The sequence below is a fragment of the Furipterus horrens genome, unplaced genomic scaffold (assembly GCF_987537825.1).
Source record: "Furipterus horrens unplaced genomic scaffold, mFurHor1.1.pri manual_scaffold_2, whole genome shotgun sequence".
Taxonomy (NCBI): Eukaryota; Metazoa; Chordata; class Mammalia; order Chiroptera; family Furipteridae; genus Furipterus; species Furipterus horrens.
Genome location: NW_028327172.1, coordinates 14426632 through 14440786, shown reverse-complemented (window position 1 = coordinate 14440786; position 14155 = coordinate 14426632). Strand labels below are relative to the sequence as shown.

At 39.4% G+C, this 14155-nt stretch overlaps 1 protein-coding gene and 1 non-coding gene across 2 annotated transcripts in view; both read left to right on the top strand.

Annotated features, from left to right (window-relative positions):
- HSD17B12 (hydroxysteroid 17-beta dehydrogenase 12) overlaps positions 1 to 14155 on the top strand; it is a 147641-nt gene that overhangs the window by 117550 nt on the left and 15936 nt on the right. Inside the window, exon 7 of the mRNA XM_090262448.1 lies at positions 11374 to 11408. Coding sequence (XP_090118574.1) covers positions 11374 to 11408 — 35 coding nt within the window. The remainder of the gene's footprint in view (positions 1 to 11373; positions 11409 to 14155) is intronic.
- On the top strand, positions 6338 to 6440 carry LOC150017937 (U6 spliceosomal RNA). Its single transcript, XR_016509434.1, has one exon. It is a non-coding gene; the product is annotated as a U6 spliceosomal RNA (small nuclear RNA).

Sequence of the window (14155 nt, the reverse complement as noted above, 5' to 3'; positions counted from 1 at the left end):
TTAAAATTTTTGTATGCAGACCCTTTTTTTGGCAAATCAAACCTCTTGTACAGAGCACTCAGGGAGTTTGCTATTTAAAACACTCCTCATTAAGCCAAATAATCATTCTTTATCTTTAGTATAAATATGAATATTCCTAGACCTTTGTGATACGTTCTTCATTGGAAAAACCACTTAAATCTCTTGATTTAGTGATCATGGAGTTAATAACATTTGGAGGACAGCCAGTTTTTACTGGATTATAAGCAGGATCAGTGTAGTTACCATCTCTGTAGCAGCTGAGTAGTTCAGGTATGAAATGGTTTGACTCACAGCGGGAGGCGAGTGGTGTGCAGTAGTAGTTCACCTGAAGGCCAGAAAAGGAAGCTAAGACACGATTGTGCAGGAACCCGAGTGCTGTGCTTAAAAGGATGGAGAGCCACACATAGGAAGCTTTAAAGTAGAAGTCAGGTGTGATCTGCTCCGCAGTTTAGAAAGGCAGGTCTAGTGGCCGAGGCACATGACAATATGTATGCTACGCTCTACATGTTTGTCTTATTTGTGCCGAGAAGAGGGCACTCACCTTGGTGAAGTTCTGCGTGTGGCACTCCCAGGTTTAGTGCCCTTTCATGCTGCTGTCATTTGCCCTGTGGTGTAGTTGGGTGAATTGTGCCTATTGTCCTTCTGTTGACTGTGTTATGCTGCCAGAGCCAGGGCTACATTGTCCGTAGCAGTGGTTGTTTGGAGCCCTGGGGTAACTTAAAAGAAGATGAAAGTTGGTCTGGCTCTAGAATCTTACAAGGTTTTATGGTGGCTGGACATCAGGGGAACTGGGGCATGGGTGTCTGCAACCTAAAGCTATAATGGATGCATTCAAAGGGTTTCTTTAGAGAGAGAATGCCTCCTTCTCACCGTCAATGTTAGCCAAAGTATTATCTCCTTACCAAACCACAATTGGGATTTGCTGGCTGCAAAGCATGCCGGGAATTTAGAGATGTTTGCTGGGAGTGAAGTTCTGTGCTATGCCGCAAGCATCGAGTGACCTGCTTTACATTCTTGCAGGCCGGGATTATTGCTTGGTCCACTAGTTCCTGTCTTATATCAGTAGGTCAGATGATTGTAAAAATCTAGTAAGTTTCGTAGTCCAGCGGAAGAATAGTAAAAGTGAAATATCCTGACCAGAGGAATGACAGGTCGTCGCTAAAGTGGTGGTGAATGGCGCAGAAGAATACTGGGGAAGAAATATTAACTGATTGTTTTTGCCTGCAGATCCCTGATGTTTAATCAGAGCCCAGTTTAGCTGTCTCTTCCGGGCCACTGAGCTCTGCACTTCCATCCGATTGTTTCACTTTTCATCTTATTCCGTAACCTAGGTTTATTCCCTCTTAGTGACTTACTTAACCAGTCTTTCCCTTAGCACGTATGACAGTGTTAGTTGAGGCAACCTAAGGGATGTTTAGAAGCCTGTTGCCCACTTTTCCAGTTTTGCTTTCAAAGCTTTCAGGGTTCAGTCTTGTTCTTGTTCCCTGCAGAGCAGGGAACTGCCAAGGTGAGGAGAGCAGTGGAGTGGAAATTCTATATAGGTGACCGATATTGTTACTGAACAGAAAGGGGCTCGCTGCCTGCCACCACCCATAGGCAAATTCCAGCGGCAGAAGCGTGGTGAAGAAGGAAAGAGGTCTTTTATTCAAAAGCTACACCTTTTGGAATAATGGCAGGCTTCTGCCTCAGAGCCCATCCCCTCCAGAATACCCAGAGAAAAGCCCCACCACCCTCTCTCTGCCAGAGCAGTCCCAGGCTCCACCTGGCGGTCCTTCTCCCATTTAAAAATACTGCCTTTTGGGAACTGCAAGCCGCTAGAGCCTGACCATCCAGGCGGCTTAGCTTGTTCCCGGTTGCAGCCTGGCTTCACGCTTCCCCCTGGAGTCTGCATATGCCGCCTGCCCGCCACACTACCACTGCCGCTTCTTGCACCAGGGCCTGGGGCCATTGCTGACCAGGGCGGCTGGCGTGTGTGGGTGCATTCCGCCGTCTACAAGGCCAAGTGCCCACTCACATGGCCTCCAGGGCGCACCAGTCCTGCAAGCGTTTCGGGCTGCACAGCCATCCCATGGATCCCGGAGGAAGGAGCCACGGTCACTCTGGGGTCTGGCTGGGCTGTCTGGGTCTTCCCTTCACGCAGCTTTTTATTTTTAGTTTAGTGTCTCTCTACAAATTACAAACCAGGCAGGGGCTGGTACCATGTCCTTTTCGTTACTTGCCATTTCCTAGCCCCAGGCCTCACATATAGTGGGTATACAATGAATGCTTTTTGAATTAAAAAAAAAAAAGAATTAATTAAACAACTGAAAATTCTGGTTCTTTGGGAATAAGGATCACCTTACATATGAGGCCCTAGAAGGCTGACGTTAGATCCGTGATTGGTATTTACACTGAAGTAAAATGTAAGAACTTTCTAATCTTTGAATCTGCCAGAGGGGAATGGGCAGAAGGTAAGTTCCTTTTCTGATTCTGGGTCAGAGTTTGCAAACCAATAGTCTGTGGGCTGAATGTGCCCTACCATATACTTCAGTTGGCTCAAGCAGTGTTTTCAAACCTGGGGCATTTCACACCCAAGCTTCTAGCTTCTCTTGGGAAAAATCTGAAAATCAGCTACCACAGAGCTGAACTGCTGAATGGCAACAAGTAATTAGCTGAGTAGCAGCTAAATATGCTAAATAGTTAGGCCTACCATCTCCAGATTACCACAGTCCCCACTAGTCCCTATTGTCTGATTGGCTGTACTAGTGTATGTTACCTACCTGGCCCTTTAGGCATTTGAGCTTTCATTCCCCTGTTTGGGTAACTCCAAAAATGCAATCTACTCAAACTGCACAACTACTTAGTGATGTTGAAGAATTAGAAGGGCTTTGACTAAATAAATCTCTTATATTCCTATGATTATCTGAAATTAAAGCACTTGGAATACGAGGCCCTTTGCATGCTTTTGAAAAGCTAACTTTTTCCTTCTGATACCACTGTGTACTCATAGTATGTTACTCAGCCAGAAGTAGGTAATGCTCTGCCCTGTCCGTGGATGATAGATGTTCGGATGGGAGGACAGATGGATGAAAAGCACAGGGGAAGCGTTTGTTTCCTTTTTCTTCCATGGATTTGCCCCCGGCATGTGACCCAGTACCAGCAGGGGGAGCCCTCTGTTGATTTGGAAATCTATGAGAAGAATCTCTGTTCAGCAGTCTAATTATATTTAATTTAAGGATTATGCTAGGAATTTATCCCCCACCCTACCCCAGGAATTCAAGTTAACAGCATTAGGAAATTAATAAATTATAAGAAAGCCGCTGAATCCCATCACGGCTTTTCTAGATGAATACATTCCACGTTAATATCTAGAGTCTTTTAATCCATTTGAAAGCAGCTATCATTATGCTCCTGAAAATTTCTAAACTGTTGCATACATTAGCCCTTAGGGTCTCATAGTAATGGGCTATTCCAAACATAACTATTAAATGATGGGTGTGCCAAATTAATTGACAACCACTCTTTCAATAATTTTCATCTTAAAAAAAACCCAAAAACAAAGTAGCTGTAGATTGGTTCTAAGGTTCTTTCTTGCTCAGAGTGAAGTTAGTATAGGAAGAATTTCTTATATGTGGGTGAAAATGTAAAAATCTCTTTGAGAACTTTAGGGATATTTTTCTGATCCTAAAATCTGTCACTTTTTAAGAAGTTGGCTTATTTTGGGAAAACTTAAGTAATGGAAACTCTTAGCATATTATAGTATGCTATATTTGGAAAAACAGTCCATGACAGTGTATATGTTCTTTTTATTTTAATTTGTTTTAGAGTTTATAAGTTATGGCTTTAGACTTACTAATATTAATATGCATGCAGCCCTCTGTTTTGGAAAGTTTTCTTCTTTTTCTTCTATTAAGTTATTTTAACATATATCAAACTAGAATTTACTACAGAGTGTTTGTTTTTTTATGGTGTCAGTTTAAGTAATACGGTGGGAAGTGGGCATGGCAAAGAGGAGATCTATCTTCCGCGAAGACTTAAACATTAATAAAAAGGAAAACCAGATGGTACTCGGCGATCTCAGAGCACTCTATAAACTTTATCTAGTTACGTTTTCCTCCCCTGCACAGTCAATATTCAGTTCACCATGTAGGTAAAAGTGTAAGGATGTCTAAGTAAGTCAGATTGGTAACACAGAGCTCAGATTATACCATTTGCCCAAGGAAATGTGTGCTGTATCGTTCCAGTGTAACTTCCAACGAAGCTGCCCCCTAATTTCAACACAGCAGGCATTGTGTAACAGCGTCACTACCTTATGTGATTCTTTTCACTATTATACTATGATTTTTTAAATTATTCTTAATGATTCCAATTGAAAACTTGTTTAAGGCATTCGCATCTATTTCCTTCTGAGTTGTGTGAATTCATTTTTCAGTTGCTTGAATTCAGATCCTGTTTACTCCAAGCAGGTTACTCGGGGGTAGGGGGCAGGGCAGAGAAACGAACCAAGAGGCTGTTTGTGGTGTCCTATGGTTGTATGAATAGCCTGGGTTCTAAGGCAGGTCTTTACATTGTATTTCCTATTCACATATAATGGCGATACGGGTGACAATATTTGTTTTCTATTTTACTAAATTATCTTGAATTTTAATCTTTTAACTTAGGTTTTTGGTTGTCTTTTTGAGCATTATGAAAGTGTTTTCTTTGTACTGTTCTCTCCCCAAAGTGATCAAATACCAAAAGTTACATGACACAAAAATAATTTGTTTGTAAAAATAAATTACTTGCTTGTAAAAGAATTTGCATAATTTGTATAATTGGCTTATATTATGAGTTTCATACTAAACTAAAAAGTGGGCATCCTAGATGGCTTTTGAGTATAAAATTCCTTCTACAAACTCTTGGTTATCATGCCAGAGAAGTAAAGAGGCAAATACATTAATTGTGGGCATTTTTCTAATTACAAAACAATGTAAGCAGTTGCTAAAAATATGAGAAATATTTAGGAATACTAAGATGTTTGTTGCATTTTAATATAATGTTTTCAAGGATTTTCTAGGCTAGCCAATGCAATTTTGAGTTAGATATCTCAACTAAATGATCTAATAATACTGATTTTTATTTTGTATGAACTAAATGAGCCTCCTATTTATTACCTATCCAGTGTATATATATATATAGGTGTTGTGATAAACACACTCTTGAAACTGAATATGTAGTGTCCCCGAAGGAATTCTAAAGTGGGCTGTCATTGTCAAAGACTTCCCTTTATCTTTGTATATTTGTACAGTCTGTGGCCAACGTGCATACGAAGTGATGCAGTATCTAAGTGTGATATAACAAATATTGGCCCTTCCCCTTTTCATTTTAGGCTTGGAGGACTTTGTTTTTGTGAATGAGACGGTCTCTAAAGATATATGTGTATAAATAGGAAACATTGTTTTTGTTCTGCAGGGATTTGCAGCTCTCATTATTGTAGAGGTACTATTGCAGCAACTTTATCTACTTTTCAGGAAAGAATTAAATTAAATTCGTTTGCTGTATCCTTTTGGAAAAAGTATAGAAATCATGTTTACTACTACTTTTTAAATATTCTTAACCATTAAACTTACACGTTATGGTAACCTTATTTTAGCAATATCTTGAGAGGAACCAAATATTTCCTGGTTACAGCAGTTACCACCTGCAAATGGCCTAAAATCAGCACATTGAGTTAACTCCAGAAACAGCCTGTGAGCTGTGAAATGGAGTTCAAATAGATAGTAAGATTTCACAGAAAGGTTTGGTATGTGATATAAATATATCAAGATATCGCTACCAATTAATGCATATAAAGTAAAATTAGATTACTGATAACTTAGTTAAAATATCCTCTGTGAACATAGTGAAGCCTCTTAGTTTATCCATAGAATATTAAGAATTATTTGTACACACATACTCAAACAAAGAAGACTTGAAATTTAATTTATGATTTATAATCTGATTAGAAGGAAAGATCATTTAAGTATAGGTGAAGGCATTAATTTTACAAAAGTGCACAGATTTCAGGTTAACTTTTCTCGGGCTTTTCAATGTTATCGTTCTTTGACAAATTGAAAAAGATCTTCCATTTTTGGCAAGGAGAAATAATGTAGGGTCAGGATTTAAATGGATAAGCCAATAAATAACACAAAGGAATTTAACTTTTTCATGAGAGGACTTGATAGATCATTTGATCACTGAGCATTCATTAAGTATTTCTGGCCCTTTAATATCCAGGCATTGAAAACACTGCTCCTTTCTTTGTGGTAAGATATTAAAACTTCTTGAGTTTTAATTCACATGTATAAAGAATATATTTGGTGCTTGCTTTGGCAGCATACACTAACATTGAAATGATAGAGAAGATTAGTGTGACCCCGCATGAGGATGACACGCAAATACATGAAACATGGCATATATTTTTATGTTAATGGAATGTATTGTAACAATCATTTCTACTTATATATATCAAGTCATTATCTTGAACATCTTAAACTAATACAAAGTTATATGTCAATTATATATCAAAACTTTGGAAAAAAGAATATATCTTGAACGTGTCCAGACCTTGAAGACCATCAAGAACATATTTAATGTTTAGCATGCTGTTGATGTAATTTTGTGAGTAAAATTATATCTTGTGGGGCCTTCTTTTGTCTGAGCATTTTCTGGATAAGTTTTTCCATTCAGGAAGGAGGCATTAATACATGACATGCACAGAGTATAAAGAAAAATACAGCTTCCAGTGTACTCATTTGTATCGCCTCAATATCCCAGGTTAAAGTAATGTTTCCTACTGGACTGGATCTAAATGTATAAATTGATGTCTCGGAAAAAAATCTGAATAGAACTTTAAAACTCTGCGCTACCACTTACAAAATGTTCTTATGGTACTGAGATCCCTGGTCAGAATTAAAAAAATCCGTCAGCAGCTGAGGTAGACCTGCCTCATAGTTCTCCAGATTGATTGCGGCCTACCAAGCCTTCCCCTTCTCTCCGTTTGGTAGGGAGCTAAGCCGTCAGTGGTCACCCTTGCGGACTCCACTTAGCTGCTTTGCTCGTACCATCTCATTGTCTTATTTTACACACACACACAAACACACACCCCTACCCCTGGGTCAGAATTTTTATTATCAGTCTTGTCCATCTTCATTCTGTTTCCGGTGATCTCAGGACTTTGGGGAGCTGAATAACTTCCCTTCACAGAATGCTTAGGGACCTCTTTATGATGCATTATTAGCTAAGCATTGTGGTTCCCTCATGAGACATGCTAAATAAAAGACATTTTTAGATACTGCTAAGATTGTTTATAATCTATCCTTGCAATGAAATACTCCACAATTGTTAATATGCCTGATGCACATCTGTTTGTACTAGCATGGGAAACTGTCCATGTTGTAGTATGACATGCAAATTGCATGACATGTTTGAGGATGCACATACTTTTTTACTTTTTTATTTCATCCACTCAACAAAAAAACTTTTTAAAAATGCATCAATTCCATACCATACATTGTTGTTTCTTGTAGCTGTTTGCATTTTTTGCATTTTATTTCTTTATTAGAATTTTTTTCTGCCTAGCGAACACCTATTCATTCTTTTAAATGTAATCTGTAAAGCTCTCCATGGTTCCCCAGATGTAACTAGTCCTCCCAAGCATTGGCCCTACCTCTATGGTACTACTCATAGCATTGTCGGGTAATGATTTATTTTTATAAAATCTGTTTTCCTGCTAGATAGTGAGTGAGTTCTCATCACCAAGCTTGGGTTCAAGTACAACATGGCCTCCACTGGACAGAAGAATGCCTCTCTATTACTTCATGTTGCTCCTGGTCATAAGTTGATACGTATAAGAGCACATTTAGAGCTAGTTTTATCTCCTGTATTTGATAGAGTAACATCAAACGTATTTTGTGAATCCAATTCTTTAATGCTTAGTTATTTTTTCAAAAACAGCTTTATTGAGAGATAACTTATGTACCATAAGATGTATTTATTTTAAGTGTACAATCGAATGGTTTTTAGTGGATTTATGGAGTTGTGCAATCATCACTGCAATCCAACTTTAGAACAGTTCTGTGACCCCACGATCCCAACTGAGATATTTGTAAGTATTGATGGAACTGTCCAGAAACTTCTGTGTGCAGAGTTAAGCTGGGTGACCTCAAAATGTGTCATTGTTTTTGGCTCTAAACTGTGCAGGGTATAACACACTTAACAAGGTCTGGATACTTATTGGTGCTGTATCTATCCGAAAAGAATAGTGCATGCTGGCAGTAATGGGGACTGATTCCCTTTCAGGGACTTGCTCTGTGATCTGCTGTGTGCTAGGTCCGTTATATACGTTACCTTATTTGTGACAGAGACTATGATAACCTGTAACATAGATACCTCCTTCATTTAATGCATAAGGACGCTGCAGAGGAGGTTACGGAACTAAATCAAGGCCATACTGCTAGGAAGTGGAAGGGCCTGGGTTAGAACTTTGGCCTGACTACATACCACACTGGCCTTAAAGCTTCACTAGCTATATATTAAGCAATTCCTATGCTCCTATAAAAGGACAAATCTTAGGAAACCTTGAAGAGTGATTACTTAATTTAAAGAGTTATTATTTAATCTGAAAAGAAAAGAGGTGACTGTGCTGAAAGGATAAACTTTGACATCAGCTTTTTCTTTGACTTGGTTGCATTTACTTTACTTTGAGGCCCAGTGGGCACATTCCGAATTGGGTCAAGCAAACCCAGGAAAGACAAGAGACGAAATTGTGTTTTAAAAACTATAAAATAGTGAGGCCATTTGGGCTGTCAGCATGATTTCTGATTGAGTTCGTTTTGGGGATTAAGTATTAAAATAGTAATATTGTCTGGTCTTTAGTAACATAAATGGTAAATAATGTTAGAATATTGGTTTGACTGCTGTTACAGAGATCTAGGAATAGCTTAAAATAGAAATGTATTTCTCTCTCAGATTAAAAGCTGTGTAAGTGATTAAGGTTTGGCATAGTTGCTTCACAGTCATTGGGAATCCTGCCTCTTTTTATCTCATGATTTTGGCTTAGCATGTGGCTTTCTTCTTGGCTGTGGTAGCTCCTTCCATCACATCTACATTCTAGCCATGAAGAGGAGGGACAGGTGGAGAAGAGGACGTACATTTTTTTCTTCTTTAAGGGCATGACCAAGAAGTTATATACATTACTTACGTTCACATCTGTTAGATAGAATGCAGTCACTGGAGCACATGATCTGAGAGAGGAAGTAGAAAATATGGTTTTATGGGGGGCAGTGAGTGGGGGGAAAGAGGCCATATGTCCAACTGAAAATTCAGTTGTTATGTATTATGGAAAGAATGAATGTGGGAAGACAGTTGACCATCTCTGCCCCATTATTCTCTGAAGATGAGATTAATGCAAAACATGTAGATTTGCATGTAAGAAGGAGCGAGATACAGAATGCTTTACACTAAACTCCTTTTTATGGCCTCTTCTTTTTTGTCTGGGCAGAAGATTCAGTCAATTCCAGATACTTTCATTGAAATAATTCCCCTGGGCTTTGAAGATACTTCTTTCACTGTTTGGAAGTTGATAGTGTGCCATCTCTCTTTTATGACATGGTGTCAGTTTAAAAACTGTATGCAGCAGTTTCAAGGTTGATCACTGGGTTCGGAGCACTGCACAGCAGACTTTACCTGGGTAAAATCTAGTTGCATTTCTTTAAAATATTTCTATTGTGTATGTACATAACACATCTTCTTTATCCATTCATCTGTTGGTGGATACTTAGGTTGTTTCTGTATCTTGACTATTGTAATGATGCTGCAGTGAACGTAGGGGTGCATGTACCTTTTTGAATTAGTGTTTTCATATTCTTATGGTAAATTCCCAGAAGAGGACTTGCTTGCTCATATGGTAACTCTGTTCTTAATTTTTTGAGGAGGCTTCATACTGTTTTCCATAGTGGCTGCACCAGTTTACAATCTCACCAACAGTGGAGGGTTCCCTTTTCTCCACATCCTTGTCAACCCTTGTTATTGACTGTCTTTTTTAGAACAGGGATTCTAAAAGGTGAAATATTGCCATTTGCCACAACATGGATGAATTTTGAGGTCATTATGCTAAGTTGAAATAAGTCAGACAGAAAAGGACACAAACTCTGATTTCACCCATATGTAGAGTATAAAACAAAAAGGGAACAAGCAAACAAAATGAAAAGAAACTCAGAGAAACAGATAACAACTGGTGGTTACCAAAGGAGAAGAGGGAGTGGGGGGGGGGGCGAACTGGGTTAAGGGGCTCAAATATATGTGACAGATAGAAGCTAGATTTTTGGTGCAGAGCACGCATTAGTGCATACAGACAGCAAATTATAAATGTTTTGCACCTGAAACATAACATAATGTTATGAACTAATGTTACCTCAATTAAAAAGTAAAATAAAATACAGCCTATTGGTAGGGGACAACATTTCTAGGCAAAATTAATTTTCTTCTCAGAATGCTATTTTAATTAAAACCTATAGAAGAAAGAAAGCTTAAAATTCTTATAGTCAGCATGCATGCAGACTTTTCTGTGACAAAACTGCATTTGTTTCTCAGAGAACTGATGATGTCTAGGAGCCAAGAATTCATGCTTTAACCTTAGTACTTTATGATGTGGCCTTGACTAAGCTAGTGGATATCGTAACTTTTCTTAGTTAACCATGTCTTAAGACAGAGTTTACAAACAGTCTTTGCCCTCATCTTGCATGTAGGTAGCCAGCAATTATGAAGTCCTTTAATAATGCAAGTATTGGTTTTTCATGATTGGTTACTTGAGATCACAGATTAACCTTAACCTCCTGTAAGGATGAGTTCCACTCACAACTGGCTAGAGCAGCAAGAGAAGCGAATGCGAAGATATCCTTCATATTTGCCAACATGCCTCTTCATTGCTTTCTTCTAAAGGCTTTTGTGATAGGAAAGGATCATTTGAGCTCTTGAGATTAGAAAGCTTAAGTAATCTTGTAGGCACAGTATTTCTTGTGATAACCCATGTCCTTTCCTGCGAATGCACACTGAGACACTTAGACTTCACCGTAAATCCTTAATTTTTTGAAGATCGCTGAGCCAGTATTACATATCTGGCAAGAATAATTTTAGCCAAGTTGACTGAAAGTATTCCCAGTGTTCTCTCTACTCATTTCATCTGCTTCCTTTTCTTGGCACAGACAAATTATATAGACTATATAAAATAAACTGCTGACTGTGGGGGTGGTGAGTGGTTTTGTGATTCCCATCTTGCTTGTGTGGGTGGGTTTTCTTCACTTTTTATCCCTTGCATCCTCGGCGATCACGACTGCTTTGTTTTTTCTCTTGCAGATGACACGTTTGGTGCTGCCCGGCATGATAGAAAGGTGAGTCACGAGCTCACACACAAACACTGGGGAGACAGAGCTCATGATTATTTATGGGGAGAATCCTTTCTCTGAAAAATTCACTAAAGTGACTAATGAACCTCTCCTCCATGTCTCAGGGACAGAGTAATGTGCTGGGTGAGTCACAGGGTGAAGTGTGAGTCATCTGGTAGCGGAGGCTTTTTCCACTCGATTCCCTTTTTATTTCCCTCTCCAGAGTGGCGGTGGTTCCTTTAGATCTGGATAAAAAGTCTGCCTGAGTCACCATCACTAACTCGATTGCCTGCTATTCTGAGGAGGTGGATAGAGTTCCTGGGATATCCCTGCGAATACCTTCTTAAAGCTGTATGTTCTCAGAGCCCAAATCAGTGGAGTTTCATGACATAAGGCCCCATCCTCTGGTTTTCCAGTTCTTACTGGGAGCATGGATGGATGAGGACTTGGGGCTAGAAAGTGACTGTAAGATGTAAACCGCCCCCGGAAGGAAAGACTATGTCCACTATGTCCACTAGCCTTGTCCTACTTTGTGTTGGATTCCAGTAGGAGATGCTGTGTGTCTTCATTTTTATTGAGAAGTGTGTTGTTGAGTCCTCACATTTGACGTATAAAATTGTGATTAAACTCTGTACTTCCCTTGGAAAAGCCTGAATAGTGGCTAGACCTTTGAAGAAAACTTGTTGGAGAGAGCTAGGCTTGTATCCTGAGCTAGCTTTAGGGCTTCACAGTCATCCCTAAAATAGCGTTGCAAAAAAGCTTTGAGTTTAGAAGATGCCCAAAGGAATCACAGCTTTGAAAAGGGAAAGCCCAGGACCCTACTTCTGTGATGAAACCTCTCTGGCCAGCCTCAGGAAGGCATTACAGCTAATGTTTATCAAGTACATATTATGTGCCCGGTGTTGTACCAAGAACATGACACGTGATAACTCATCTAACGTTGATCGCCTCCCGTTATCGTGCAGATGAGGACACTGAGGTTAAGAATCCGTTTTGTTTGGCATCTACAGACACTGGTTGAGAAACTGCTTCTTAGCAAGGCTCTTTGCTTATAATTTCATTTTATGTGTAGTTTTGTATATTTTAATAGCTTGATTGTAGTAAAAATTTCTCTTTCAAATCTTCAATCTGCTTATTGTTGGTTGGCCCTGGGAGTGTGTCCCCTGATGGTCAGATATGGAAGTGACAGTGTTCAAACCAGACCAGAACCCTAGAAAATTGCTGAGAAGTAGGGAAGACAGAATAGAACTCAGGAGGAATAAATTTTGGACCACTGTCTTACTCCTACATTGACAACTACAAGTGATATGGTATTAATTCAGAATAGGAAGTCCATACATTAAAAAAGAAATATAAATCACAGAGGTATTATAAAAGGAATTTTTTAGCGTGTTCGTAAAAAAAAAAAAGCTAAATCAAAAGAGATAACAGTTTGGCATCTTTTGTGGGTCATAGGGTATTGTATATAAAGTCATAGAATTTCAGTACTGTGAATTAAATGAGTGCTATGAAGCTACATAACCAGCAAATGCTCTCGGTACTAGGAACTTCACTCCTATCTCTGTGCACCTCATAGTCATGACCACAGTTGTAGCTGGAGCATTACATAAAAACAAAGAATGCACAGAAAAGGATCCGTCCATTCAACAGGCATCCACTGAGTAAATTTCACCATGGAGTATACAGAAGATGCATTAGATCCTTGCCTTTAAGAACTCACATTGATTTTAAACTGCGGTTGAGAAATGATCAGGCAGAAAGTCATCATAGGCTGGACTGAAACTGCCACCATGGGGGTGATTGTGGCACTTGTTAAGAACTAATAAGAAATGTAAGTGGATTTTATGAATCAGTTCTTTTGGTTAGGAGGAGGAACAGCTATCTTCACTTTGAATTAAAGGAGTTCCTAGTTGTATTAGCCAAGGTAGGCTAACTGCTCTAACAGACTGCTGCCAGATCTCAGTGGCTGTAATAGTTGATTCTCCCCTTGCCTCTCAGCCAGTGAATCGGTGGTCAGGGCTCTGCTCTACCCAGTTATTCAGGGTCTCAGGCTCCTTGCATCTAGGGCCTTTGCTCTTCTTCTCTTGGGCCTTACAGTTCTCTGCTGAGTCCTCCGGATCCAGCTAGCAGAGGAGGTGAGAGAATAAGGGTGATTTTATGGGAGTATTCACGGGCCAAGCCTGGAAGTGATGTACGTCACTTCTGCCCACATTCACTGTCAGTCAGAGGCTACAGCTAAGTGCACGGGAGGCCAGAAATGTTAGTTGTCTGCCCAAGAGGAAAGAAAAAGTCCAGTTTAACAGAACAGCTGGTAAATCCCACAGATTATAAGTGATTATATTGTAGCCTGCCCTTTACACTGTCCCCAAATGGCATATTTCCTACACTTGGTTTCCACAAGATTCATATCTCCATTTACTAAAAGTGGAATCCTATATAAAGATCCTTTGTTGTTGGTTTTTTCCCCTTTCACTGATTCTGACTCTGATGTATGAGATTTTCCAAACCCTCTAAGCTACAGCCGGGGGCCAACTGACCATCACTAACCAAGTATCTGCAATCAAACTAAGGTATTATTACCATAGAGGTAGAAAGTGCATAATTACATTTTAGAGGAAACTTGCTCTTTCCACTTCCCTAGAATTATAAACATTGTGTACAGCTGGAGCCAGGAGGAGGTTGCCATAACAACCATGGAAAAGCTAAAAATAGCTCTTTCATACTGTATTGCTTAAGGTGGAATTATGACATGT